This window comes from Ursus arctos, unplaced genomic scaffold (assembly GCF_023065955.2).
Source record: "Ursus arctos isolate Adak ecotype North America unplaced genomic scaffold, UrsArc2.0 scaffold_36, whole genome shotgun sequence".
In the NCBI taxonomy this organism is placed as follows: domain Eukaryota; kingdom Metazoa; phylum Chordata; class Mammalia; order Carnivora; family Ursidae; genus Ursus; species Ursus arctos.
This window is the reverse complement of record NW_026623050.1, coordinates 26,748,426-26,775,394: the sequence shown is the minus strand read 5'-3', so window position 1 is coordinate 26,775,394 and position 26,969 is coordinate 26,748,426. Positions and strand designations below refer to the sequence as shown.

Sequence of the window (26,969 nt, the reverse complement as noted above, 5' to 3'; positions counted from 1 at the left end):
CCCAGCTTTTTGCCTGCTTTTTTATGGCCTGAGAGCTAAGAGTGAATTTTCCATTTTTAAGAGCTTGAAAAAAAAAAAAAAACCCACAAGAGGAATAATTCTATGTGACACATGAAGATTATATGAAATTGAAATTTCAGAGCCCATAAATAAAGCTTTACAGGAACCTAACTGTGCTCATTCATTTACATATTGCCTATGGTTGCTTTCAGGCCACACAGACAGAGGTGGCCAGTATGGCCTGCAAAGCCTAAGATACCATTTGACCCTTTACTAGAAAAGTTTGCCAACTCTCGGTCTACATCATGGGTGTTAAAAGCCAATTACAAGTTGGAAGACTTAGGAGCCAGGGATAAGGGAGATGTGGGAAGGGTTAAGGGATCACCTAAAATTTATCAAATGTCCTTACTTTCCAGGCGCTACTTTTTTTTTTTTAAGATTATATTTGAGAGAGAGAGAGCAAGAGAGAGCACGAGCAGGGAAGAGAGCAAGAAGCAGGTTTCCTGAGAGCAGGGAGCCCGAGGTGGGGCTCAATCGCAGGACCCTGAGATCATGATCTGAGCCAAAGGCAGATGCTTAACTGACTGAGCCACCCAGGCACTACATTTCTTTATATACACTATCTCATTTAATCTTTAGAGTTCTGTAAGGCATGATCACTCCCATTTTTCAGATGAAGAAACCGAGACTGAGGGAGGTTATGGGTGTCTCTCAAAGTCACACGAGTCTCTGCTGTTCCCCACATAGAGGTACGCTGGCATCCTGGATGCCAGGCCAATCTTCCTGACTCCAACACCCAAGCACTTTCTTTTATAACAACAAAGTCTAATGCTCTGAATATTAGGTCAACACATTCATGGATATAGAAGAAAATAGGATAGAAGCACCTGTAAATATATATAACTACTCTGAGAATATCTAGGATTAATCCTAAAGCTATATGGTATGATTAAGTGTGTTCAATATCAATATCTAAATGTTTCATAAATTATAATTTCCTTGACTTACTTAAATTTCTAATAGACTACACAAGTAGTGAATGAGAAACTAGAACCACTCACTTTTAACTTCCTAAATGATGCCAATGAAATTCCTTCACAATTAAATGGTATGTTTAGGTTGGGATTCTAGGGAAATCTGTTATTTATGCCTTTAAAAAACTTGTTATCCCTTAGCCATACAATTTTTGTGTGTGTCTGCTATTCTGCATAGGATCTATTTCATCCTATATTCTAAATGGTTGCACTTACCTATACACACAAATGTTATTTCATGTTGTTGACATATGTCTTGTACATTTACTTGACCAACTTACTCAAATTAAAAATAAATCTAAAAGTTAAAATGACTATATATCGTTATAGCATGTACAGAGATCTGTAGGCTGAAAATTATGCTAAGTGAATGGACTATTTAAAATTAACTCTTCCAATCCATGAACATGGGATATCTTTCCATTTATTTGTATCGTCTTTAATTTCTTTCACTAGTGTCTTAAAGTTTTTGGTTTATAGATCTTTCACTTCCTTGGTTAAATTTATTCCTAAGTAATTTATTGTTTTTGATACTATTGTAAATGGAATTGTTTTCTTTCTTTTCCAGATAGTTCACTGTATATGAGGCCATCTTACTTGACCTACTGATCTGATTTATGAGGTTCATTAATCCATAGTATTAAATTACTCCTGAATTCTCATTGTACTACTTTGAAAATATGGCAAACTGCAGTCAGGCAAACTATTTATCAAAATCAATTTTCGTTTTTGAGAGAGAGAGCATATGTGCGCATGAGTGGAGGGGGTGAGGCAGAGGGAGAGAGAGAATCCTAAGCAGGCTCTAGCCCAGCAAGGAGCTCAATCTCATAACCCTGAGATCACAACCTGAGCTGAGGTCAAGAGTCAGATGCTCAACCGAATGAGCCAGCCAGGTGCCCCTATCAAAATAAATTCTAAAATAAAATGATGTAAGACCATGGAGCAAAAAATTAAAGTGAGCAGTTGTGCTCACTTTCGTAAAGTGACAAAAAATAAAACTGAAGAAAACCAAAATCTGAATACCTAACATGTATGTGAAAGTTAGTCCTGGCCTTTCTTCAAAGGCATGTAAGTTAAAAAATAAAGACATGAAAAGAAGAAAAGGAGAAAGGAAGGGAGAGAGGGAGGAAGGGAAGAAATTTCCTTACTTTCTTATTTTGCCTTAAATACTTTTGTAGAAGAAGTTTTCATTTAACGAAATCTACCAAGACCTTGCCATAACCAGAGGATTTGTGTTCTACCTCAAATTATTCTACTAACTGTAGACCAATTTTTCTAAGACCCTAAATTAGCCTTGGAGAACATTTTATTTTTTCTGGACCCTGATGTTCAAGTGCTCTTCCTAATTACATGTAGTTTTCTGTGTGCTGCTTCCTACCTTTATTTATTTTTTTTTTTAAGATTATTTATTTATTTGACAGAGAGAGACAGCCAGCGAGAGAGGGAACACAAGCAGGGGGAGTGGGAGAGGAAGAAGCAGGCTCCTAGCGGAGAAGCCTGATGTGGGGCTCGATCCCAGAACTCTGGGATCACGCCCTGAGCCGAAGGCAGGCGCTTAACGACTGCGCCACCCAGGCGCCCCCCTGCTTCCTACATTTATTAACCTATATGCACATCCCTGAAACTGACTGTATCAAGTGTGATGGTATTAATGGAAACAATACGATTACAAGAGATGAATTTCATACATAAAGGACTATTGAAAAACTCAAGAAAGAATGGGTACAGAGACCAAAGCATTGGGCATGCTCAAAATTTGTTTCATCTTTGTCCCTATGAGGTATTGGAACTCATCTGCTATCAACTGTTCTTCAGAATAATAAATGAAAAGCAGCTTTTTCTTCTTAAACAAGCAGATCTCGCCATCTGCTCATGGTAGGGGTGGGGAGCTGGGATGATGGAAGCAGGTGACTACAGCTCAGATGGGATCACCTCAGCTAAGGCAGCAGAACCATTCCAGGGAAATGGAGTCATTTGTACCTACAAGGTAGCACCCCATTCAAAAATTCACTGATCGTTTAAAACTCACACTAAATATGAAAAAAATTCAACTTCTAAATGATTTTTCTGAAAACCAAAGTGATTCGCCTATGCTTTCATCATTTGCAAGGGCTGCAGCATTTTCGGGTGTAAAACCAAGAGCTGTCTGGTTTAAGTCACTCATCATGAAGTGTATCCCCTTCTTCAGTGTAACATCTTTGTTGTTCCTCACCCCAAATGAGGCAGCTTTCTTCAGTGAGTAGAGTCAAGAAAAGCATCTCTACCCCCCAACATCCTAGAGGACAGTGTAACTTTCTTCTTCTCTAGGTCTCTTCAGCAGTTGGGAAAACAAGCTTCTTAAAGCACCCTGACTCTGGCCTTGGGACTTCTGTCCCTGTAGGCAGCTGCAGCACAGTTGGTAACACTCTCCTCTGCTTTAAGCAACATGAGAAACTTCACATGGTGAAGTTTTCTTCCAGGGCCAAGGGCAAGAGGCAGGGAGCCAAGAGTCACAGCAAAACAAGTGGAAATCAATGAAACCTATTAGTGAGATGACTAAAATAGAGTCTGGGAGGTCAAGCTGCACAAAGGAAAGAAGCTAATGAGAGAGCTTATCAGTCCACCTAAGAACACACCCATCAAGGGCCTCAGTCTTGAATTTCAAAGAGAAGGCAAACAATTCCCATGAAATCAGATCTGAAGGCCACAGAAAACCCCAAAGCCCACCTGAAACTATACAAAGTAAGTATGGTATTTACTACATTAATTCGATTTGGTATGCAGTGATCAACAGCCTTCACTTAGTCCAGGGCACTCTTAGTAATCTCAAGTGAAACATTTTCGGAGGAAAAGTGATAACAAGTAGACATGAATGCACTCCTTCGGTGACTTTATAGCAGCGACTGTGCCACGCCAAGACACGAGTGCCTGGAGGCCCACAGGCAGCCAGGCTCACTCACTAGCCTTATAACTTACATGCTTCGTGTCTGTCCCATGGGCTTAACTCAGGTGACCACCGAACAGATGCTACCTCTGCAAATGCTAGGGGTCTTGGGGCAACAAAGCAAGCTTGACAGCAAACACCCTGTGCGCCCTGCACCCCGCCCAACTTACCTTCACCAGGAAAAAGGACACGCCATACGTTCGGAGGGATCGGGCGAGTTTGACATACTTGACCTTGGCTTCTATTTCGCTCATCTCTCCACAGTTCTTATGCTCCTACAAGTGACAGCAGCAAGGACCAGTTATTAAAGATCTGCCAGCACGCGGACTTGGTAGAGCTGGTTATGACATATGGCACATACAGTTGCTATGAATGATCAGTCATGGACATTTGTGTTGGAGACCCCTCTGTGACACATGTACCAGCCGACCGAGGGTCAGAGCACAGAGAAAGCTCGAATGCAGGGCTTCTTAACAGAAGCTGGAGCCCAAACTCCCTAGAGATTTTACACCTACAGGCAATAATTCAACTGTGTAGAATGGCAGACCAGGGTCCAAAGTGTAATCCACTTTTGGAAGAACTCCATACCCCCAAAGGTTCAGAACCAACGCTTTCCATGAGAGCAAAAATAATGTTCTCCAGGAGACGTATCCTTCTAACATCCACCCAAAATATATGGTTTTCCAAAGAGCAGGACATATAAATGCCTGCACGTCAGAGTGCCTGGAAACAAGCCGTGTGCATTTGATACACACAAAATTTCTACTTCAACTTACATTTACATTTCAATACCGAAGAAGACTTTAATATTTTGGATTCACTAGAGTGATTGTTTTATGGCAAAGTTGATGATAGGGCTTTTTTTTTTTTTTCTTTTCTGCTTGCCTGAAAGAGAAAACTCTCTGATGTTTAGGGAAAAAACCCTGAATTTTAAAAAGACACCAGTTTCCAAATTCTAAGCTTCAAAAAACAAATATCAGGACAAAGAAGCTACTTGCAGCTGCTTCTTCAGTGCATTTTAATAGCAAATCACCTTGTTTCAACACTATCAAGATAATGCCTTTGAAATTAAATGTATGCACATTTTTCTCAGAAGGACTAAGTAACCTTTAGCAAGAAGGTATGGATTAAGATACTAAATCTGCCCAAAGGAGAACTGTCAGCTTCTTTACTCTTGAGTCACTAATCACTTACTATGTAAGCAGAGCACATGTATGGAGTACTAAACTAGCACATGCAGAGGCCCCTCTCATACTAATAGATGAGGCTAGGGAGCCCTCGAGGAGAATAATGAAGTTCTGTACATTTCCAATACCTGAAATATTTTCTTTTCAGCTCCTCTCTGCTTGATGTATTCTTTGGGCAGGAATTCCTTTAGACTGAGAGAGAGAACAAAAAATAATAATAAGCCATTTATTCTATGATGAGAAGGAAAGAAGAGAGACTTTTTTGTACAACTCACTGAAGTCATTAACTCTTCCTGTCAGTATTTTATGGCACAATTTAGAACAGACTGCCAAATTGCATAACACACTTAAATAGGGCACAAATATAAAACCAGTCTTATCGATACGAAGGATCAAACTAACACGGTTAAAGAATTTCCATGACACATTGTAAAGTACCAAAGCAAAGGGTGCAAGAGTGCACAGTATGCTATCCTTTATGATAAAGGGAGGAAGGTGTTTTTTATTTTGGTTAATACATATTTCTAGGGTGCCAGGGTGGTTCAGTTGGTTAAAACATCTGATTCTTGGTTTCAGCTCAGGTCATGATCTCATGGGTCGTGAGACTGAGCCCTGCGTCGGGCTCTGTGCTCACTGGGGACTCTGCTTAGATTCTCTCCCTCGGTCCCTCCCCTTACTCTTCCACGTGCACTAGTTCTCTCTAAAATAATAAGAAAACCTTTTAAAAACATACGCATTTTTAAAACAATACAAGCATATATCTAGTACTAATTAAAATGATTCTCTACGGGAAGAAGGGAAACAGGGCGAAGGGAACAAAGATGGAAACGAAACCTCTGGATACCCCTTGTACTACTTATCACTGTAGAACCACTTGAAATTACAAAGAGGGGAAAAATCCAACACCTACAAATCTAAAGCAAACTGAAACAAATGAAATTAACAGTATATCAAGTTGATAGCATAACCACAGGAAGAAAAATGATTTCAAATAACTTTGAAAAACAGTCTTTTGACTATACATCCCTAGCGAGATATGTATTAAAGATAAAATGAACCAGAGAAGACATTAAATATTGATAACATTATTTTAAAACAATACCCTCTCCCCTCCAAACACAAATACACATACACTACAAAATTAGGGTATTACATTATATGGAAGTAGGATATCATATATAATTAGGATACAATAAATGAGTAATTATGTTAGCTGTTAGAAACCAAACTTTTTAGCATCAAATAGATTAAAACAAAACAAAAAGTTAAATGAAAACCCTGTAGTCCTTGAATTGGAAATACTGATCTGAATCTCTGATTCATTCTTTTTCTGGAAAACATTTTTTAGTGTGTCCACTGAGGAAGCTGAGGGCAAGGACCATCCGGTGGCATTGCCAGGGCCTCGATCAGGTAGCCTCCAAACACTATTTCCCACTAAAAGGAATCAGGGATCCCTGGAGAAGTGACTGATTCTAACTCCAGGGCAGGAAATATATTAAACACTCTTGGGGCTTCTTATGCTTGAGATCAAAGAAGTTATCGAAATGACACTGGACTGACATCAAGGGGTAACCACTGGCCAATAACAGGATGATTCTTTAAAACCTTAAACAAAGGAAAAGAAAGAACAATTATAATGAACCCACCACCCAGGGCAACAATTTTAATTCACAGCCATTCCTGGCTCATCTACTCCTTCACCCCATCCCCTGCACTGTATTATTTCCAAGCAAATCCTACACATCAAACAGTTAATTTCATGTGATGGGACAATGAGAGGGTGAGACAGGATGACGACCACAATGGGTAAAAGCAAAGATATGTAAAATCCCCTAAAGATCCTTTAAAATAATCACGGGTCACCTTAACTCCTACTGAAAACTGATAAACACAGAAGGAATAAAAGGAATAAGTCAAGCAGAGAAAGACAATTATCGTATGGTTTCACTCATTTATGGAACGTAAGAAGCAGGAAGATCAGTAGGAGAAGAAAGGGAAGGTAAACAGAAGGGGGAATGAACCATGAGAGACTATGGACTCTGGGAAACAAACCGAGGGCTTCAGTGGGGGGAGGGGGGGACAGGTTGGTGATGGGTAGTACGGAGGGCACGTATTGCATGGTGCACTGGGTGTTATACGCAAACAATGAATCATGGAACACTACATCAAAAATAGGGATGTACTGTATGGTGACTAACATAATATAATAAAAATATTATTAAATAATAAAAAAAGAAGGAATAAAAGGAGTTCAAAAATCATCATTTTATAGCTCCTAATGAAATGAGCAATAGAACAAAACACCCCGGAGTGGCTGCTAAAACCAACAAGTGACAAGTTAATGGAGAACTTTATAGTAGATAGTTCATTCTGATTCAAACCCACTTAATCAATTTTATCATTAATAAAAGTGGGATAACCAGACAACACATGCCTCCTAACTGATGCAATAGGAAGTTACAGCACTATCCAGGAAGTATTCTTGGCAATAAAGAATAATATGTAATTTAACCTGAATTTAATTAAGATGCCAGATATAAATATTAGTTTACAAAAAGAGAGATAGAAGAACATGGAAAGTGACACCACCAGGATACAATCAGCCCAATGCCAACTACGGCAATTCTGTAAAAATAAATCAGGTCCCTCACAAATAAATGGCTTGGTGGTAGAGGTGAAAAAGAGGACACAGTAACACGTTAAAAGAGTTCCAAAAAACATATTTGGTACAAAGCTACAGTGATAAAAACAGTGGAGAACAGATATAAGAATAGACAGGCCAATGGAATAGAATCAAGAGCCTAGAAATTAACCTTTACTTTTACAGCCAGTTGATTTTCAGCAAAAGGGAAATGGATTTTCAATGGGAAAAGAATAGTCTTTTTAAGAAATGGTGCTGAGACAACTGGATATCCATGAGCAAAACAATGAAGTTGGACCCTCTACTTCATACCAAATGCAAAAATTAACTCAAAATGGATCAGAGACCTACCTACATTTAAGCTAAAACTGTAAAACTTTTAGAATACAGGAATAAACCTTTATGACCTTGAGTCAGGGCAACACTTAAGATACAATACCAAAAGCACACACAGCGAAAGAAAAAATAAGTAGGACTACATCAGAATAAAAAATTTGGAACGCCAAGTGACACCACCAAGAAAGTGAAGAAGCAGCCCATAGAATGGGAGAAAATGTTGCAAATTAAGTATCTGACAAGGAACCTGTATTCTGAATACATAAGAACTTCCACAACTTAACAACGAAAAGACAAGCCAGTTAAAAAATGGGGAGGGGATCTGCTAAAACATTTTTCCGAAGAAGATATACAATTGGCCAAAAGCACATGAAAATATGCTGAACTTCAGTAGCCATCACGGAATTTAAAAGAAAATTACAATATGATAGCACACACCCACTAAGGTGGTTACAATAAAAAAGATGAACAAGTGGGAATATAAAATGGTATAGCTGCTGTTGAAAACAACCTGGTAGTTCCTTAAAATATTAAACAGCAAGTCTACTCCTAGGCATGTAACCAGGGAAAATGTAAGTGAATGTTCACAGGAGTACTCCTAATAGCCAAAAGGTAGAGACAACCTCAAATGTCCAATCAACTGATGAATGGGTAAGTCACAAGTAGCTGATCCATACAACACGACATTACTCAGCAATGAGAAGGGAAGATGTACCATATAAACTCCAGCATGCAAACACTGTGCTAAGTGAAGGAAGCCCATCCAAAGAGACCACAAACTGTATGATTCCACTTATAGGAAACGTCCGGAATAAGCAAATCTAGAGAGGTAGGAAGGATCAGCACTTGCAGAGGCTAGGGATGGGCGTGGGGTTACTGAGGAGTGGCTGCTAATAGACACGAGGCTTATTATCAGGAGGGATAGACGTGCTCCAAAATTAGATTGTGTGATGGCTGCACAATCTTGTAAATACACTAAAAAACACTGAATTGTACATTGTAAACAGGTAAATTATATGGTATGTGCACTGCATCTCAATAAAACTTTTCTTAAAAAAAACCTCTTTGGGGGCGCCTGGGTGGTACAGTCGTTAAACGTCTGCCTTCAGCTCAGGTCATGATCCCAAGGTCTTGGGATTGAGCCCTGCATTCGGCTCCCTGCTCAGCGAAGAGTCTGCTTCTCCCCCTCCCTCTGCCCCATCCTTGCTCATGTTCTCTCTCTTCTATCTCTCAAATAAATAAAATCTTTAAGGAAAAAAAAAAGCATTTTTTTCCCTAAGAAAATAACTACTGGGGCGCCTGGGTGGCGCAGTCGTTAAGCGTCTGCCTTCGGCTCAGGGCGTGATCCCGGCGTTCTGGGATCGAGCCCCACATCAGGCTCCTCTGCTGGGAACCTGCTTCTTCCTCTCCCACTCCCCCTGCTTGTGTTCCCTCTCTCACTGGCTGTCTCTCTCTTTCTGTCAAATAAATAAATAAAAAATCTTTAAAAAGAAAATCCTCTTTGAACCGAATAAAATTTGTAGGTCTTGCTTAAATCCTGATATTAAGTAAAAATATTTTTGAGACATGGGGGGAAATTTCACAAAGACTGGTTATTAGATGGTGTCACAGAATTATTGTTAATTTTGTTAGGTGTTAGGACAGATTTGCGGTTGTACAGGTTTAGAAATTTAAAAAAAATGTTGTCAGAAAAACATACCTAAGTACTTAGAGATGAAATAATATGCTGCCTGGAATTTGCTTTAAAATGCTTCAGCAAAAAAGTAGAGGGGATGTAGAGTGAGGCCAGATTCTGGCTACATTAACACTTGAATAATGAATTCTGGTCAACGTGCAAACTACTTTCATTGACAAAGGTTAAGCACACTTTCTGGAATTTCAGGGATCTAGTAGCAGAACAATGTGGATTTCTCAAGGGTCAGCAAGTGTAGGGTCTAAGAAATATCCAAGCAGCAGTAGCCCATTGCATGTTGTAACTATCATTAAGCAACTTCACAGACACAAATGTGACTGGTCACTGGAAGGCACCAATGTCACACACATACACACACACAAAGCTGAGTCACAGAGAAGTAAAGTAACTTAGCTGAGGTCAAAGGACTTGTTAGTGCCAGGAGCCTCCGACCTCCCAGGGCAAGAGCAGACCCACCTAACAACACAGATGTTTCGGGTTTTCCCCAAAAGCACACTGAAAACGATCTCAAGAAAAAGTGTCACGAGTGGGCCTCAGGACACTGCTGCCACCCAAGGGGGACCTGGCTAAGGGAACCAAAAGCATCCACAAAGGGACCCATGCCAAACCCCTCACAACAACGAATGTTACTAGAAGAATGACGGAGGGCAGGGTCCAGAGGCCAGGCAGGGCAGACAATGCTGGGCATTAATGGCAAAGAAAGTTGTGTGTGGCACCAAGCCGCCTTCCACCCCAACTCTGCCAACCAACCCTCCCATTCTTCAGGAGGTACAGAGAACAACTTCCCGAAGCTCGCACTAGAGGTGTTACCCTTGACGTCACACGAGTGGATCTGGGAGTCTGCTGTCAGGTATTTTAAAATATGAAGTGTGTGTGTGCCCACGTGTGGCCTGTATTTCTCCCCAATCGGCGAAGTGCACAGAGTCAGCATGAAGCTGCAAAGAGCAGGCAGCCTGTCCTCACCGCCTGCCAGCCAGCCAGCCAGCACTCCCAGCTCGGTTGTTGTCTGGATTACCAACCCTGAGCTTGGGAGGCTCCGAAGCATCCGGGACATGAATACAAGTGAGATCCGTCAGCCTTCTTTGAGAAAAGGGGTCAGACTGTCAAACCTGATTGGAAATTATTCTCTTAATTAAGCAAGCTCTGGCCAAGCAAAGTCCCTCCCACTGCCTCCTTCGGTATTCCCACTTGAAAAGGGCAGGCGGCTCCTCCACTAAATCCTACCACTGGCCTTTTAAAGGACACCTTTTCTTTAAGATTTTATTTATTCACTTGACAGAGATAGAGACAGCCAGTGAGAGAGAGAACACAAGCAGGGGGAGCAGGAGAGGAAGAAGCAGGCTCACAGCTGAAGAGCCTGACGTGGGGCTCGATCCCACAACGCCGGGATCACGCCCTGAGCCGAAGGCAGGCGCCTAACCGCTGTGCCACCAGGCGCCCCTAAAGGACACCTTTTCTGAGTGCGTTAATGATAGATCCTCCACATCGCTGGGCCGGGGGGGGGGGGGGGGGCTAGTCCAAGCTCTTCTTCTACCCAAAGACCCATGGGAGGTTGGAAGCGTGCAGCCAGCAGATGGTTCTTCCCTCAGCAGCCCCACTTCTGCTCTGGCCAAGTCAGCTGTATTTACTGCTGGCTGGACGTCACATGATAACGTCATAAACCAACAGAGCCCATAAACTGCTAACATGGTACAAAAAAGAAAGCTACTGAATGCTTAAGAAAGGTAAATATTTCCAAAAGTTGTTAGACGTGAGACAACTGTAAAATACTAAAAAGAAAAAAAAATCACGAAACTCTAAAAACAGTTCATCCTCCGATTGCTCCAGGATTGTCTTTAAACTCGCTCCTAGATGATGTGGTTCCTACAAGGAAAATACAGAACCCCAACCCGGGGATCCATACCAAGAAAACACTTGGGTCTTTCATCAAAAGATTAGCAAGCAAATGTATAAGCTGAAAGTTTAATTATAGGGTTTCACAGAGGTAGCTATCATAGATTCTGTATTTTACTTTTTTTAAGATTTATTTGAGATAGTGAGTGTGCATGTGAGCATGTGCGTGTGTGAGCGAGCACTTGGGGGAGAGAATCCTGAAGCAGACTTCCCGCTGAGCAGGGAGCCCAATGCAGGGCTCCACCCCAGGGCCCCGAGATCACGACCTGAGCCTAAATCAAGAGTCGGCCACTCAGCTGACTGAGCCACCCAGGTGCCCCTTAGATTCTGTACTTTAAATGTCTTTGTGGGTTATCCACAGTCTAAACCATGTTGATAGAGGGTTTCTATCAACAGCTGTTGTTTATTGAAATTCGAACACTGTTCCAGGTGCTTTACAAGTATAAGTAGATTAATTAAATTCTGACAAAAGCCCATGGAAGAAAATATCCCGTTCTATACATGGAACATGAGGTTCAGTGACGTCATATTGCCACAATCACAGCCAACAACTTAAGCCTCATCTGTGGTCTCCAGAGACCATGCTCCAGCTAGGTCCCTCTCTGGTCCCTCCAAGCTACCGTTAGTCAAAAGACATAATATGTGATCAGTACTTCAGAACTTTGAGACAAATAAGAGAAATATGCAGATAATGGTAAAAATTACCGTTGGAGTTGCAGTTTTTTAGAAATGTCCAGAAGCCACTGAGTAAAAGAAGGGGAACTCAACACATGTGGGGGAGCAGGGTCTAGATTCAAATCTAGGTGTTCACAAAACCTCATTTTCTTATATAAAATTAAAGCTGCTTCTTCAAGTAATTCCAAAAGAGGCGTGCTCAAGATGTTCTGTGGTCTGGCTGTAAGCGTACAAGCATATGAGAGTCAGCTATGATTTTGGGAAACGTGAGCTGCTTCTCATCTGTCCCAGAGCTGCTGCTAGGACATGTCCACAGGCAAGCCCCCACTTCTCTGAGCTGGTGTTCACCCACCAAGGGTGGAGGCCTGGAGGGGAGGGAAGGTGGGGAGGTACAGCAGGGACAGTCCCACGCACAGGACACTGGAACACCCAGATTCTCTGAGTCCAGCCTTCACGGTTAATCACCAAATGACCAACAGTAACGTCCCAAATTTGATGCCACATATGGTTCTCAAAGCCTGGTCCCAGGACCAGCAGCATTAGCACCACCTGAGAACGTGTCAGAAGCGCCAAGCCTCAGCCCTCGTCCCAGACCAGCGGAATGAGAGAGACTCTGGAAGTGAGGCCCCGCAGTGTAAACACACTCTCTAGAGGAGTCTGATGTATGCTGGAGTTGGAGAACTGCTAACACACTGGGCTGGAAACTCAAGTGATGGATTCAGACACACCGGAATTAGAAGCCAGACTCAAAGATGAACATACCTGTACGACTGAGGGTACTGGTGAAGTCCTGGCTAACTGCAGTGACGATGTGGGAGGAAGGAAGCATCTGTCGAGCTGGGAAACACTTAGGGTGGGAAGAAGTGGAGAGTGAAGATGGCACGGGGGAAGCTCGGGGAAACCTCAGCCACATGGCGGTTCTGGGCTCCCAAACCAATCCCAGTGCCCTTTGGTCTGAGGACAGGAACCCGTGCAGAGGCTCAGAGGCAGCTTGGGGCTAGATCAATTCAGTGGTGCCGGGTTTTAAAGTTCTGGAGTTTGAAAGCAGTTAGAGAGGTAGGCACCAACTTTAGGAGGGTGCTGCTGGGGGGTGGGGGGGATGAAGGCACCGCTGGACGGTCACAGCCTCCTCTAATGGGAGAGCCCTCGGCTGTCAGGTGCTCAGGACAGAAGCAAGTAATAAACTGGTGGGTGGTGGTGGTGAGAAATAGGAGGTGAGGCAGAGCTGATGAAAAACACAAGCTGAACTGCCTCCTTCTCCATGAGTTTGAAAATATGAACTACAGCCAAATTACTCCAAAGACTAACTCCAAATAGGCGTCTGAATAAACGCCAAGGGAAAAACTGACTCGAGGCCTCCTACTGTGTCAAAAGCTTTGCTTGTTGACAAGAGGATTACGTGGAGTTTGTGGTGAAAAACTTCCAAGTCCACTCTGAATTCCTCAACAGAGATTCATAGATCAGGTTGCTTTGTTTTCTCAGTAGGATACATCCAAGGCACATGCCGAAAAGAGAAGGGGCTGTGGTCAGCAAGGCTGAGAGGGGTTCTCAGCCTGCTCCCCACCTGCCTGCACCCAACCACCGGGCCATCTCCCCCTGCAGCAGCCAGAGCCACGAACACCTGTTATCTGAACTTCAAGGCCTGTTAATTTTGGCTTTGCCAGATTAGAGAGCCAGCCTCAGTGAATACAAGCTTGTATCACCTCACATAGACCACGTGCACTGTTTTTAAATAATTGTTAATCGTGGAGACACTGGAAATACATCATACTGTCATATTTGCTTTATGATCGCTGCCTGTTTTTAAAGAAACAGAGATTACAGATTTAGCTGAAGTCCCACACCACCCTTCTTTCTCTCCCTAACTGTACTCACTTTCTTGTCGTTTCCATGCAAATTTGATTATGTTCCTACTTCTCCTTGCACCTATAAACATATTCTGCTTCTCCCTGTATTTTTGAATTCAGTGGATTCATTTTCTGAAATGTCTTGTTTCCTCGGTAAAGTACTTTGATGTTTTCAAACATTAAAGTTTGTGCCCATCAAATAGACAAGAAATGCTATATTCTTATTGATTTTGTATTTGGTTTACTTCTAAGGCTGAATATTTTTCCGTGTCTTTATAAGTCAGTTGAATTTCCTCTTTTCTAAAGTACCTGTTGCTATCCTGGGTGATATTTTTTTAAATTATCTATTTTTGAGGGACAGCACGCTAGCACTCCTGCGTATGTACATGGAGTGGGGAAGGAGGTGGAGAGGGGCACAGGGAGAGGGAAAATCTTAAGCAGGCTCCATGCCCAGTGCAGAGCTCGAACTCATGACCCTAAGATCATGACCTGAGCTGAAATCAAGAATCAGTCACTTAATGGACTGAGGCACCCAGGTGCTCCCCCCCCTTTTTTTTCTTTTTAATAATTTCTGGATATTAGTTTGTTCTTCGTGGTACGTGTTGCAAACATGCAAATTTCTTCTTCCAGACTCTGGAGCTTCACTCTTAATTTGGTTATATATTTTGTCTATTATTTTAATTTTAATAAAGAGGTTTATCAACCTTTAGAACTCTTATCACCCAGCATCGGTAATATTTTAATTACTATAGCTTATAAGAAATTGGGTATTTGTGTGAGTCCTTCAACTAGCCTTGGTCATTCTTGAGTCCTGACTCATGCGTATTAATTTTGTAACAGTCTTATTGAAATATACATATTATATTCTAAGTTTTTATTTACTGAAGTATTAATTAACATACAATATCCTTTTAGTTTCAGATACACATCTAGTGATTTGATGTTTTTATACATCACACAATGACCCCCACAATAAGACCATCTGTCACCAAAGTTATTACAATGTTATTGACTGTATTCCCTATGCTGTCCATTACATTCCCATGACTTATTTACTTTGTAACTAAAAGTTTGTGTATCTTTAATCCCCTTCACCTATTCCAATTCAACAATTCTACTTCTGGGTATTTAATGGAAGAAAACAAAAATATCAATTCAAAGAGATATATGCGCCTCTGTGTTCACTGCAGTATTTACAAGAGTCAAGATACAGAAGCAACCCAAGTATCCATCGAAGATGAAAGGTTCGAGAAGATGTGATGTATATATACATATACAATGGAATATTATTCAGCCATAGAAAAAGAATGAACTCTTCCTATTTGCAACAACATGGATGGATCTAGAAGGTATTATAATTAAGTCAGAGAAAGACAAATACCATATGCTTTCACTTACATGTGAAATATAAAAAATCGAAAAAAGTAAAAAATTGAAAAAACAAAACAAAGATTCAAAGATGCAGGAAACAAACTGTTGGTTACCAGAGAGGGGATGGGTTGGGGGGTAAGTAAAATAGGTTAAGGGGGTCAAGAGGTACATATACATTTTAAATTTAGTTTTTCCCACTACTTGATAGGTGGGATTTTGATTCGAATTGAACTGAATTTACAGACAAATATGAATTGCTTTAGTGACATTCAGCCTTCCTATATATTAACATAACCGCTTCATTGATCCAAACCTTCATTTATGTTCCTCATGAGCATTACATAGATTACATAATTGTAATTATATAATATATATATATATATATATCCCTGTAGGTGAGTATGAATAGGATTGTTCGGACCCAGGTGGTGAAAAGCAGTTAAATATTTATCTCTTTTCCAGGGACTTGACTCTTATTCGCTCTAAGAAGTTTCTCTGTAGATTGAGTGGATTATATTTGCATAGAATCCTATCACCTGCAAACAGGGACAGTCCCAGTTTTCTAATCCTGAAATTATTCATCTTTTTCTTTCCTTATGTTGTATTTTACTTATTATCTGCCTCTCTGCACTAGAACGTAGGCTCCCCAAGGGCAGAAATGTTTATGTTTTTATATTGCTCTATCCCCAGTGCCCACAAGGCATGCCATGAATTGTTCAATAAACGTTACATCCCTAGAAGAAACTAGTTGTAACCTGCAGTTACATCTAAATACACGTCATGTTAGACTCTGTTAATGTTTTATTAACTTTGGGGAGGGCATCTCTGTGTTCAGTTTAAATGTTCTCCATGGTCTAATTTCAGGTTTGGTATGTGACTTTGCAGTTCCAAATTAAGGTGAGATGTTTTGAATTTTTTTTTTTAAGATTTTATTTATTTGACAGAGACAACCAGTGAGCGAGGGAACACAAGCAGGGGGAGTGGGAGAGGAAGAAGCAGGCTCCCAGCGGAGGAGTCTGATGTGGGGCTCGATCCCAGAACGCCGGGATCACACCCTGAGCTGAAGGCAGACGCTTAACCGCTGTGCCACCCAGGCGCCCCTGAATTTTCTTTCTTTCTATTCTCTAAAATAACTTGGGCCTCGGTTTCATTTGTTAATTTTCTGGGGTTTACTTTAAAAACTGATAAGGCAATTTCTTTCAAGATTAGAGATCTACTCAGATTTTCTCATCACCCATTTTGTGCCTACTTCCAATTTTTTTGGCTTCAAGCTTTCATTTCATTCTCTTATGATTTTTAAAATCTCTTTATCTGAAGTTCTGTCCCGTTTTCATTACCCATAATGTTTACTTGTTGCCTTTTTCTACTTCTGCTTTTTTCTTGATCAAACTTACCAGAGATTTACATATTAATTTTCCAAAGCAGCAGCTTTGGGTTGTGTTGATTCTGCGATTTCTATTTCATTACTTTCTCTTGACTAAAATATTTTCTTTATTTTCATCTTGTTCTACTTATCACTGAGGAAAGTATGTTAAATTATTTCACTAGATCTGCATATTTGAAATTCTTCTTATACTCTATCTTTCCTTTAAGTATTTTAAAGTAATATCAGGTGCATACAGGTTCATAATTTATCATCCCGGCAAATTAGTCTTTCTATCTTTGTCATGACTTTCTCTGTTTCTACTTAGAGTTCCTTTGTCTTACAGCCTATTTTGTGTGACATTAAAAACAGCTTCTCCCGTTTTAACTAGTTTCCTGGGACATCATTTTTTATATGCTTTTACTTTACACTTTCCTCTGTCTTTAAAATGTAAGTATGTCTTTTAGAAATATAGAGCTGGACAATATGAGAACCTTTATTAATAGTTAGATTTAGGGGTGCCTGGGTGGCTCAGTTTGTTAAGCATCTGCCTTCAGCTCAGGTCATGATCCCAAGGTCCTGGAAGGGCACCCCATGTCTTCGGGCTCCCTGCTCAGTGGGGAGCTTGCTTCTCCCTCTCCCTCTGCTCTTCCTCCCTCCGCCCCAACACTCATGGCTCATGCACACTCTTTCCCTCCCTCTCTCTCAAATAAAACCTTAGGAAAAAAAAAAGAGTTGGATTTACTTTTATTTGCTATGATGCCTAATATTTAGAAGTCTTTCTCTTATTCATACATTCTATGTACCATACTTTTTCTGGCTTTGTTTCCGCAATCCACCCTGCTCAACTCCTATTGTATTGGTCACACTGTTTGTATATCCTCTCCACTCCTCCCAGCACTGGTCTGGAAGTTACACAATCTATTTCTGTTCTTTTACGCTGCCCCAATCTTTCCCCAATATTTTACTATGAAAAATCTCAAACACACAAAATGTTGAAAGAATTTTATGGTGAACACTCTAGACCCATCACCTGGAGCGGGCCTCAACTTTATCTCCTACACTTGATTTAAGGTCTAAAGCTGATCAGTGCATCTAATCTTCTTTGATAACAGTAAGATCCACAGAAGGCTTTGATCACTTTTTCAAGTTTTCCACCATGTTTTTAAGGGGCTTGCAGTTAGTCTTTATTATAATTGTTTGCTGCTGTTTTGAGGTAAGCATTCTTCACATTTACGTTCTGCTAAATTCTTCGATCAGTATTGCTTCTTGCATCATACCTTTGCCACCTTTCTTGAAATAATTCATAGCAGTCCCATAGCCTGCACTGCAACTTTGGCACATCAGATTAGATTTGGGAGAACTGGCTGTTTTCTCGGCTTCTAACTCTCCCTGGTTCTGTGCTTTATTTCTGTCTCCCTCACACCTATTTTCCCCATACACAGAGCAGACGGGGACAGTTAATAATCCTCCAATCTCTGAAAACTCTGAAAATCTTTCCTAGTCTCAGATTTTCACTGTTTTAAGTAAATCCTTTCACCCAGCTGGAACTGAGTCCAGAAAGCATTATAGGGTCAGTAGAAGGCTGTGGAAGACCTCACAGATATGTCCACAGTAGGCAGATTTTCAGCACAAGTGCTGTACAAATTTTCAAAAAAGCAAAAGAAATGTACCGTGAATGCACCTCCAGAAGCTAGGCGGCTGATATTTTGGCCTGGCTCTATCTTCAACCTGGTTCTGTGACAAGTCTAACCTCCCTACTTTTTCTTTTTTTTCCTTGAACTCTTAATTCATTCCAGTGGATAGAACCTATGAAAGCGAGGTGGGGGACAACAAGGGCTGGCAAACACGGCCCAGCCGGTCACCAGGGACAGCTCCGGCATTCTGTCCCTGAACAGACTGAATTTCCAATATGCAGTCAGGGAAATGTGACCCCGTCGTTCTGCTTTAATTAGGAGGAGACGAATATCCTCAGGAAGTTTTACCTGTACAATATATGCAATAATGCATACAATTAAACTTCTACATTAAATGAAAACGCCTCATTACCTAGACTAGATTTGGTCTAATTAAAAAGTAAATCAAATTCATGAGGAAAAATAATGCCACCAGGCATCATAAGCTTCTTTTAATTTGGAATCTGAGTAAGGGTACACACACCACTAGAGGCATGGGCTTCACACTCTAATCCCAGAAGAAAGCAAACGGACTGAATACGATTGTGCAACCCTGGCTAGCACGGATTAAGACAAGGGGCATGTTTAGTGTACGTATGCAGCGTTCCACAGGCCCCCAAACTGCAGAAGATGCTGTAACAGTAATACCGATGCTCTGATACTGTTTGGAATCCCCACGGAAGTAAGCCATCTGCGCTGTCACAGAACAGAGAAAGGCAAACTTCCCGGGGTTCCTGCAGGAAGAAAGCCAGACTGATTGGGGAGGAACGGGCCCTGAGGAACACTTGGCCACGTGACTTACGTGGAGAAAACAGAACAAAGTCAGTGACAGGACATGCGTAGAGCCGTTCTCAGACACAAGGTCACTGCACAGTATAGTGCAGGCCAAAGCATCACTTTGGAAAGGCTCCTTGGGATTCATTAACTCAAGGGTAGAGGGTTTTTTTTGGTAACAACTCAGTTTAGAAAAACACCATGTTGGACAAGCATCTCTATTACCAGGAAACAAGTCAGATTTTCTACTTACTCTTGGGCCTATGCTGGTCCCAGTTACTTTCCACCAAAGTGAAAGTGGGGTCAAGGGCCAAGTAAGCACTTATGTTAACCTCTCCCCTCAATACACTTGGACACAATGCGATCGATACCCTACTCAACACATCTCATGTGGGCATACCCTACAGAAAAGTGACGTCTGCCCCCAGCTGGCATTCAGCTCAGATCCCACTACCAAAGCTTCTACAAGTTGCACTCTAGGTGACAGCAGGACATTGATCATGTCAAGACACTCTGAGTATTTGTTGGAGGGTGGTGGTGGAGGGGGCTCGGACGTATGTTTCATCCGTCCTAAGAGGAAGCAGAAGAGAGAAAAGTAGGGGGGTGGGAACAGGTAAAGGAATGTTACCAGAAGAAGAAATACACAAAATTCTTGGAGGAGCTGATCAAAACAGAGGGCAAGATCACTTCAAACCAAAGCACCCTCTGCGTGGCTGGGCCTGTCCTGTTGTGTATTTCTAGGAAATCCAGCACTAAGGCCCACGTTCTGTGAGGCCATGATATATCTGTAGGGTTGCTTCCTCTTAAATCTCCAAGTACTGAGCCCTCCCCCCAAACACCCCATCTATTTCTGTAAGAGAACCAAAGACCAGATGTATGCAAGAGCAAAGTACTTAATATGTGCCCCACCCTTCCAGGGCAATGAAGAATTCCTAAGATTGTAATAAAGAACATGAAGCTCTTTTATGCTCTGTGGTTCTAATAGAGGAGAGTCTTGAAAAGAAATTAAAGATGACAAAACCTGGCCTAATACGAAGAAGGTATGTTCTAATGGGAAGAGATTTCGGAAGATGGAGGTCTTGAGTTCCTCCACTCCAGAGATATCCCAAGGCAGACTAGACAATGTCTTGGCAGGGTGCTACAGAGTCTGTGGTCTCCACGGAATCACCCTGTGCCAGAACTTGGAGCAGTAAACTGTCACAGTCATTCCTACATTGAATTTCCAGGCCTCTTTGCTTTCTCCAAGGTCCACAAATTTGATCATATACTCAACTGAGGCAAAGCTAACAACCTCACAACTGACTGAAACTAGGGCATGTATTTTACAGAGCTGGCTCAAAATAAACAGTAGAAAGAAGAGGAGAGGTGAAAAGAGGAAAAAAACCCAAAAGGTTACTTACTCTAAGAATCCAGGTTTGTGTTTATGTTCCACATGAGGTCCAAACTGTATCTGGGCTTGAAATCCTCCAAACTCACAAGCTTTCTCGAAGGAGACAGGGTGGGAGCCATTTAGGATATCATCCCGAGCCTGAAACACAAGAGGAAACGAAAAGCATCAGGAGCTTGGGGAACCACGCACACTCTGCAGGGACATGTTCCTGCATCTGAGAGCACCCTCCATGCTGGGCAAGGGGAGAGTGCCAGCCAAGGGGGTCGTACTCAGGACACTGCAGGTGACTGTGGCACAGTAGGATTAAGGCAGAAGGAAAACAAGTCCTTCCCCCAAACTGCCTCTAGATAGAAAACATCAGCAGTATCCAGAGAATTAAAACTAAAGCTTCAATATCTAGGAAGGTAGAAGTGAGTATGAAAAATAAACAGGCAAAGTGAAATCCTTGTGATTCACAATATACATTTTATGTCCCTAAATCATTAAAGCTAACAGAAAAATTACCTAGAGGTCAAATCAACCCAATCACCATCCCAAGATAAAGGCCAATGTAATATAAGGTGGTGGCAGGGGGAGAGAGATGGACAGACAGTAACTACAAATGCACAGTGCTAGAATCAGGAACTCCCTGTGTCTCAAGTCCTTCTCCCAGTTCCTGATTCACCACTGCTGTTGCTATCTATTCTTCTGTCTTTTCTTTCTAGAGTTCAATGACCCCCAGACCATTCTCCAACAGATACTCTAAGCTATGGCTCTGAGCCTTAAACCACCAAGCATTTTCTTAGTGCCTGGCTATCTTCCTTCCTTCTGCCTCCCAACCGTCCTCCTTCCATGCCATTCTTGTACCCACTAACTCAGGGGTTAGCAAACTTATCCTGTCAAAGGCCACACAGGAAACATATTACACCTTGTGGGTCATGTGGTCTCTGTTACAACTACTGAACTCTGCCACTGAAACACAAGAACAGCCACAGACAATATGTAAACAGTTACATGATACGGAAGGGTTTTACCAATGTGTAACACAAACAAATGAGCTGTGTTCCAATAAAACTTTATTTAGAAACACAGGTGATGCCATGGCAGCATTTTGCTGACCCCTGCATTACTTCTAATGGCAGCTAAGTAGGTGAATGGAAGGGGAGGAAAGGGAAGGAGGGAAGGAAAGAATGAAAGAAGAAAGATCAGGTTTTCCTTGAGCTGAAAAAAAAAAGACTGGGGACTGTCCGGTATGAAGACAACATCTTACATATTGGGAAACTGCAAACCCTTAGAAGTTAAATGACTTGTGTGAGTTTCAACAATAGGTTAATGGTGAAGACATAAAAGGCTATGAAGAGACTATCTTTCAGGTAAAGAGAAATATGGATTTTCTGACCAATATTCACTTGTATCCTAAGATACCAGCTAAGAAAGGTTTAGCGCAGCGGTGAGCCCGTTAAGTGCCTCCAAGACAGGCAGAGATAGTACCGGCCACCAGGTCCCAATCTGGGAGGCCAGAGAAAGGCCCTCCTCTCTTTGTGGAACGTCAACCTGCACCACAACCAAACACGTGAGGAACCCCTCAACAGTGCCCCCTCGAAACTGCGAGTCACAAACGCCAAGGAAGCCTGAGCTAAGCTCCACCTCACCACCAGCCACGGCCAGGAGCTTCCTACCTTCTCAGCACCCTCAGTGAGCATTAAATGTTGTACCTGAACATAGAGCAAGTTCAGCTGCACGGGGTCTCTCGAGTCCACATTCTGATCAGAGTAGAAGAACTTCCGTCTAAGTAGCAACGTTTCGTGTTCATCTACTCCTTGTTCTCTGAACGTTCGGCTGTGATCCAGCCAATTTACTGCAACACAACAAGACAGATGAAAGAAGACCTGTGTTTATTCTTCTTGCTTTGAAAGGATTTGTCAAAAGAGAGGTGGATTTCTGGAACGCTGATATTCAGTTAGTTACTGACATGAGAACTGTGCTTTTTAACGTTCCAAAATTATTTCACATAGACCATCGTGTACCATATGAGCCACCAAAACACAACTGAGAGAAAATCCCCAACAGCCATTCCTGCAGTTTGTTAAAGCCCCACAGTCAATTTATAACATGGGGGGAAAGTAAGAAAAATCAATGCTTTATGCCAAGACAACCAAGTTAGCATTTTCCTTTAACTCAACAGTGGAAACTTCAGCCTCATCACGTGAAATAATTTATAAACTGAGCATAATGAGTTACCTCCACCCGTAAGCAAAAAAGAGGACGAAAACAAAAGCAATTTGGGGGGGGGGGGGGGCAGTAGGACAGGGCACTGAGGGATCAGCGATGGTAGAACCCTGCCGTGGCCCAGCTTGGATCTCATTCAGAAAACGCTCACCTGTTATCTGGGTGCACAGGAATGGCCCACCCCTCTGCACTCTCCATAGCTCTCATTCCCACACTCCTCCCTGGGCTTAGCACAGACACTGTAAGTATTACGAGTCTCACTGGATTCTAAGCAACTTCAGCCCAGGGAATGTGTGGGAATGATCTCATCTCCCACGGTACCTGGGAGAGTGTCATGCACATTATAAAAATCCTTGGGATTTGTCTACCATTGTCTCACGTGGAAAGAAGTATGTAACTGGAAATCAAATGAGGCAGGGAAAAAAAAGGAATGGAGAAAGGGTCAGAGGAAATGAAAGCCTTACTGAAGATCAATAAACATAATGACAGTGATGACATCGTGCCAATACAGCAGCAAGAACAATGGAAGAGCCTGGGAAGGTCTATAGGAACCGTGCATGAAGTACGATCCTTGATGGGGTGGGGGATGTTGGGCACCAGGTGCACACAGCATACTTTGGGGACACATGGGGTGTAGATACTGGCTTTTCCAAATATTCTGTGTGGTCACAAAAGAGGACTTTCCTATAATTATATTAATTAGTATTTTGTAGCCTTTAAGGAAATAATGGATCTAGGCAATGGGCATCAATGGCTGTTAACAACACAAAACAGGAGACAACCAAATACGACTTTCTGACGGAAGTATACAACAGCACATAAGGAGTCTTTACTTAAAAACTAGACACATACGCACGACTCTGATCAAGTTTCCAGATCTCAGGAATTAAGAGAGACAGAAGTATGTGTTAGAGGACACCACAATCAACAAAATTCAGACTGCAGAAAACTCCATACAAATAACAATCTGTTTTCTTCTTCACAGACATTCCGAGGGAGGAAAAAAAAAAAAGGATGGAGGGAAAGTTTGAGACGAAAAGAGTTAAGTGTTACATCCTCCAATCTTATTTGGACCCCAGTTTAAACAAATTACTAGCGCTTTTAGAAGACAGTGTAAACATAATTTGTATATTTGACATTAAGAGATTACTCTTAAGGTGTGAAATAGGACTATAGTCTGTTTTTTCCCTTAAATGTCTTTTAGTGCCACAGACCGAAGTATTTACAGATGGACTGAAGACACAGCCAACAGGAAACTCCTGCCCGGGGTCCTGTAGCTGAGGGGGGAGTGAGGCCTGGCCACCGGCACCCGGCCCGCGCTCCTTTCTGACACTTACAGTCATCATCTGTGTGGAGCTTGGCCTTCAGCTTCTCCATCTTCCTCTCGTCTCGCAAGAGCGTCCTGTCTTTTTTTAGTGTCCCCGTCCCTTCCTCTTTCTTTTCTTCAATCGTTTCTTGGATTAAAGAGTACTCTTCATAGTTTGTTATTCCTAAAAATATAGATTAGGTTATAATTACCAGTGATGACACTGCTGTCACTCCTTGCAATGGGGGGCCTGTGACACTCTGAGAAGTCCCCGGTAGCACAGGGCGGAGAGAGGCTCTACAAAGTTTAGGGTCGGGGGCCACCCAGGGAGCACACATCAAGTAACTCTGGCCACAAAGGCTGCTCGGCTAATTAAGCCATGTTTAAAATGTCACATTCAATTCTCCTAATTTTCGAGAAACAGGCACAGAGTAGAGATCATGCAGAACGAGGCAAGACAGTGTCAAACAAGAAGTGGCTGAAGCAACTGGTCTTCCTTTGCGTGGAGAGAAGACTAAGAGAGGCCAGGATACTTTCTGCAAATATTTGAAGAGCTTCATGCAGAAAGGAGACAGACTTGTTTGCAGAGGATATGAACAGAAGCTACAAGAAGAAAAGTTGTATAGCAATCAATTGTATAGGCCGCTCCTATCAGTCTTCACGGAAATATTGGATGTCACTGATGCTTACACAGAATCTGGAATATGATTCCAAACATATTTTCAGTTAAAAAATTCCTTGTGGGGGTGCCTGGGAGCTCAGTCGGCTAAGTGTCCAACTCTTCATTCTGGCCCAAGTCATGATCTCAGTGTCCTGAGATCCAGCCCTGCGTAGGGCTCCACACTCAGTGGGGGGTCCGCTTGAGATTCTCTCTCCTCTGCGACCCCCTGCCCCGTCCCCGCTCATGTGTGCTCTCTCTCCAAAGTAAGTAAGTAAATAAAATCTTTTTAAAAATTCCTTTGGCTTTTGAAAGGGAAATAAAATCTCTCAATTTCGACTCAGTGAGACATTCAGGTGTTTACAACACCAGTTAGTGGGTTTGCAAAATCTAGGGAATAGCAACACTGTCTTAAGGATTGGACAGAAATCAGTGGCTAGGGCACATTCACGACTGGCAAGTCACCACATGGGGGTGAAAAAAAGAACAGGTGCGTAATTAACAATGAAACAAAAACAGGAACCTCAGCAAGGGAATGCTCACCTATCCTGCTGCAAATAGTAACCAGAAGTTCCCCAACGGTCTTGGAGTCGTCCACCATCACGGTTTTCACGGATCCATCCAGCATCCGGATTTTCTGAGGTCTCTGTTTCTTTTTATATTCCAAAATATCCTAGAGCAAAACCCCACAGACTTTTCACACGACTTGATAAACCAGATAATCAACTTGGACACTTTTAAAAAATGAATCTTCCCTAGCACACTCTGATTTCCTCCTTCAAAGTTTTCATGAGATTTTTGCCACTAAAACAGAAACCCCAGCGCTAAATAATTGCTTCCAACAAGTCTTAAAATCTGATGGTGAAAATTGCCCCCAAACAAGTATGGTTTATAGCTTACAATTCTTGAAAACTAACCTCTATAAACTTAAAGTAGCTTATGCCTTCCTGAAAGTCTGTGGATGACCTGCTTTGATGAGAATTAGCAGAAGAAAAATCCTACTTACCATTGAAAAAGACAGTAGTGTGCTTCTCCAGTTATCTTATGGTTGCAAGCAATTTTTAATACAGATGTCATGAAGGAATAAATAACACCCCCCATGATTCTTTATAGTAGTGGTATGCCACAAAAGTGGTTTTGCAGTAATGGCAAGATCAAACGGGGGTAAAAGGTTTGGAAGTTACATTTAAATAGACTTTTTTTTAAAAAAAACTACATTTAACAATAGAATTATGAATGTAAAATTAATTGGTACCACATAATTCGCTCTCACGTAATGGAATACTGAGCAGATATGTGAATTCCATATACTAAAATGCAGTATCTTCGAGGTTAAGCTGAACAGATAACATATAACTGAACATATAATACTTTTTTACTCATTACCTCTAATTCCAAACACAACCATTTTTTGTTGCACTGACTGATTGTTGTCAAGCTTACCACCTCTTGTACAAAAACAAAACTGATTAATATTCAATCTCTGACTACCTTTAGGATCTTTTTGTTTTCCCTCTAATCCACCCTTACTTTTTATCATTAGTCACGGATATTTCCTATATCCTTACAGAAAGACGCTATGTCTTATTTCCTCGCTACGAAGTGCAACCACGGCCTGTGCAGAGAGCTGAACACACTAACCCTAAGCTGCTTTCATTACTCTGTGGAGTTTCAAGAATTTGGACTGCCGATATTCCCTATTACTACCTGGACAGCCCTTACAAAGTCAACTACATCAACACTAGGAATAAAATGCCCTTGGACCAAAACATTGTTGGGTCTCCCCTCTTCTCTGAGGCATAAGAGTATGCTGACTTCTAGAGAAAGGCCCACAAAGTGACAAAACAAAACAAAAACGACTTCTACAGCATACCCCATTTCGCAACATGTAGTAATCCAGTGTTCTGCCTGCTTCCAGCCAAATTCCTTTCCTGGGGTCTTCATCCGAGAGAAACAGCCCATAATCAGAAGCTGGGAGATAAAGACAAGAGAGG

The 26,969-nt window shown here is 41.8% G+C and overlaps 1 protein-coding gene across 19 annotated transcripts in view; it reads right to left on the bottom strand.

Annotated features, from left to right (window-relative positions):
* Positions 1-26,969, bottom strand: part of TLN2 (talin 2) — a 416,400-nt gene that overhangs the window by 161,926 nt on the left and 227,505 nt on the right. For all 19 annotated transcript variants that reach the window (XM_057306201.1, XM_048219866.2, XM_048219865.2 and 16 more), the window contains 7 exons: positions 26,849-26,946; positions 25,519-25,648; positions 24,349-24,501; positions 22,498-22,640; positions 20,814-20,941; positions 5,273-5,336; positions 4,128-4,232 (listed from right to left, as the gene is read on the bottom strand). In XM_057306201.1, the coding sequence (XP_057162184.1) occupies positions 4,128-4,232; positions 5,273-5,336; positions 20,814-20,941; positions 22,498-22,640; positions 24,349-24,501; positions 25,519-25,648; positions 26,849-26,946 (821 nt within the window). The remainder of the gene's footprint in view (positions 1-4,127; positions 4,233-5,272; positions 5,337-20,813; positions 20,942-22,497; positions 22,641-24,348; positions 24,502-25,518; positions 25,649-26,848; positions 26,947-26,969) is intronic.